The sequence below is a fragment of the Mus pahari genome, chromosome X (genome assembly GCF_900095145.1).
Source record: "Mus pahari chromosome X, PAHARI_EIJ_v1.1, whole genome shotgun sequence".
NCBI lineage: Eukaryota > Metazoa > Chordata > Mammalia > Rodentia > Muridae > Mus > Mus pahari.
The window spans coordinates 114,675,812-114,679,447 of NC_034613.1; the positions used below are offsets into that span (position 1 = coordinate 114,675,812).

The window sequence follows — 3,636 nt, forward strand, 5'->3', positions numbered from 1 at the left end:
CAGGGTGTATGTGTGCAAGCATCTAATTGGAAAGCTACGATTGCCTTCAACATTATTGCCTGGTGTTGGGCAAAACATAAACTTAATTTCTGCTCCCCTATGCATTGGTGGTCATTAGGCAGGGGGTGGTCTTGTAACCTGGGGTGCAGGTTTGCTGGGGGAATAACCTGGAGACACTGGTCTGGTTGAGGCTGTAACCTGGAAACTCTGGTCTTGTTGGGGATTGGCCTAGAGACTGGAGCTAGGCTCAGGTTTGTTGGGGGGCAACTTGGAAACTAATGCTAGGTACCAGCCTGTTACTTTACCTGAGTTCAAACTTAGGTCAGGTTCTCTAAAATGGAGTCTGAATTTAAAATATTTGGCATCTCAGTAGCAGAATTGTGATTCTGTATTCTCTTTTGTAATTCAGTACTGTTGCAGGATTTTCCCTGTCCAATGAAATTAGGGCAGTGGTTGGACAGGACATGGGGCGGTGGAGCTAAGAAAACGAGAGCATCTTTGAGTAGGGAGAGAACCAAGATGGCTGTGGACATGTACCCACGTGGTATTTTTCAGCCACAAGTAGCTATGATTTCACAAGGTTAGAAATATTTGGATAATTATGTTTGAAATTATTGTATTGGCTTCTTATAAATTATGATATCATTTATACATAAATCTGATTGGTTAATTAAGCATTAAGAGTCTTGATTGTACCAGGGTACTGGGTATTATGATATGTTGGATGACTGTGGGGTGCATGGTAGTGAGTGGAACTTGGAAGCCCCCACTGGAGAGATGGCCCAACAGGAGCCCTGTGGTCCAGCGTGGCTAGAGAGTTAGCGGATTCATTTTTAATATTTCCCACAACACAGTACTCTTCTGGCTTCAGAAGTACTTAATTCTAGATAGTCTCATAGATTTTCTTTGTACCTCTCAAGGAAATTTTTTTTTCAATTAAGAATAATTCATGCTTTGATGCCTGTCCAGTCTACCACAGTGAAAACTGATCTGCCATTGCAGTGAAAAGTGAGAATCCATTTTTGTTTTGTTTTTTTTTTTTTCAAATACTTGGGGGAAAGAGACAAGGGACATGGCTTTGGCTGCATCATAAAAGACACTGAAGTTTTCTTGCAGCTCAAGAGTTTATTAATGAAGGGGATTGGGCCATTTGGAGTTTGTGTGGTTGGCCTCTACAGTTGCATCCTGAATCTTAATGAGGAAGAGGGTCACCTGCAGTTTTTGGCCACAGGTGATGTTATCCCAGGAATATAATGAGACCTCTCTTTGGATTCCTGGCGCCAGGACTTGGGACCAGCATTATTTGACTGGTTTTTCTCCATCTTCATCATTTGGTGGAGAGATGATATTTTTTAGGATTTCAGCATAATACGGGCTAAACACATGCTGGTTGTGATGCATGAGATTAACAAACTTCCATCCTAGTTCTGCCAACTCTGGCTCAATGAAAAGAAGGCCTCCAGGGAAGTCTAGAAGAGATTCTTGCATGCCACGAATCAAACAGCATTTAAGAAATAAATGTATCCGTTGTTCTGTCATAGGGGGAAAAAGAAAGTAGAAATAGGTTTCAGAAGAAACTGACAGTTCGCTGTCTGCTTATCAAAGCTTTACATTTTTTCCACTGCCGTGGTTTGAACAAGATGGCCCCCAATAAACTCAAATGTTTCAATGTTTAATCACCAAGGAATAGAACTTTTTAATGACATTATAAGGATTAGGAGATATAGCCTTTTTGAAGGAAGTATGTCACTAGATATAGACATGATGTTTTAAAAGCCCATGCCAGACCCAGACTCTCTGTTTGTAGATCAGGATGTAGTTTTCAACTACTTCTTCAGTACTACTCCTGCCTGCTCCCTTGTTTCCTGTCATAATAATAATAGACTACACCCCTGAAACTGAAAGCAGTCCCCCAATTAAATGCTTTCTTTTATGAGAATTGCCTGGGTTGTGGTGTATCATCACAGCAATCAAACAGCAGACAAGACATTCATTTTTTCATTTGTATGTACTATTTCAGTTCATTTTAGAATAAAGACATACTATCAAACACCAAAAGATAACGAATTATCAAAAACGATAATCTAGGACCTGAGGTGTAACTTAATAGCCAAATGCCTGCATAGCATATGCAACGTATTGAGATTGATCCACAGCACATACCCTCAACAAGCACACAGACTCAATGGTGAAGTCAGAAATACAATTGTGGCTTTTGGTCATTGGATTATTTCTTTTTGTTTTGTTTTGTTTTGTTTTGTTTTTTCGAGACAGGGTTTCTCTGTATAGCTCTGGCTGTCCTGGAACTCACTTTGTAGACCAGGCTGGCCTCGAACTCAGAAATCNGCCTGCCTCTGCCTCCCGAGTGCTGGGATTAAAGGCATGTGCCACCACGCCCAGCTTGGATTATTTCTTAAAACGATTTTACATATTTATAATTGTGATGCTGGTATGTGTTTTGCCTAACAAGACCATCATAAACATCACAACTGAAATTCCAAGAACATATATTAAAGCTGGTATACTAAATTCAGACCCATGTACACAAATTAGAGTGTAAGAAGTTAAAAGAAAACTAGCCAGGTTCTGGAGGTTAAGAGCACTGACTGCTCTTCCAGAGGATCTGAGTTCAATTCTCAGCAACCACATGGTGGCTCACATCCATGTGAAATGAGAGCTGATGCCCTCTCCTGGTATGCAGGTGTACATGCAGATAAAATACTCTTGCATAAAATAAAATAAAACAAAATAAAATAAAATAAAATAAGAAAAGTGGCCAAATTTACTGAGTCAATTCCACAATATACTATGTTTTATTCTATATTGTATTTCAGCATTAAACCCAACAACAGGTACAGGAACCTGTATGATGCTAGAGTAGGGACGATTTTCCAACGTAGGGTTGTGTAGTGGTTTTATCCTCTCCTCTCTCTCTCTCTCTCTCTCTCTCTCTCTCTCTCTCTCTCTCTCTCTCTCTCTGTGTGTGTGTGTGTGTGTGTGTGTACTGTAATTTATACATTATAATGTATACATGTATAACTATATTTTGTTTCAATAATACATACTAGAGTTAAGAAAAGTAAAACTAAAGTGCTTTCCAAATATGTCTTACCATTTGTTTTGTTTTGGTTTGGTTTGGTTTGGTTTTTGTCTTTGTTTTTAAGTTAGGGTTTCTCTGTGTAGCCCTGACTGTCTTGGTCTCTGTAGACCAAGGTGACATTGAACTCATTGAGATCTGCCTGCCTGTGCCTCCCAAGTACTGGGATTAAAGGCATGCAACACTGTAAAAGTAACTAATTTTTCAGATGTAATTGTCATCTCAGAGGCTTACTGCTGAATAAGCTCACCTTTCTAACTCTTTCTGAACTTTGGCAGGCTGGTTCAACTCAGCTGGTCTGGTCCAAATTCCTATCCAAGCTAACTAATTGAACCTGCTTTCTCTTGGCTTCTGATTGAATTGCTCTCCTTGGACTCCAACTAACTCTGGTAATTTGTTCTAAATTTCTGGCTACTTCTCATTCTCTGGCTCCTTTTTTCTTCACATGCAACCTGTATCTGTGAAACTCTCCTGGTAAAAATTCCTCCTCCTGCTGCTCCTTCCTCCTCCTCCTCCTCCTCCTCCTCCTCCTCCTCCTC

General features: G+C 40.1%; 1 protein-coding gene across 2 annotated transcripts in view; it reads right to left on the bottom strand.

Moving 5' to 3' along the window:
- Window positions 1-1,105: 1,105 nt before the first annotated feature.
- Window positions 1,106-3,636, bottom strand: part of LOC110313987 (T-complex protein 11 X-linked protein 2-like) — a 42,998-nt gene continuing 40,467 nt past the window's right edge. Inside the window, exon 10 of one of the 2 annotated variants that reach the window (XM_021188460.1) lies at window positions 1,106-1,532. In XM_021188460.1, coding sequence (XP_021044119.1) covers window positions 1,300-1,532 — 233 coding nt within the window. In that variant the 3' untranslated portion in view covers window positions 1,106-1,299. Of the gene's footprint in view, window positions 1,555-3,636 lie in introns of both variants that reach the window. The other variant, XM_029534375.1, reaches the window with a different exon arrangement.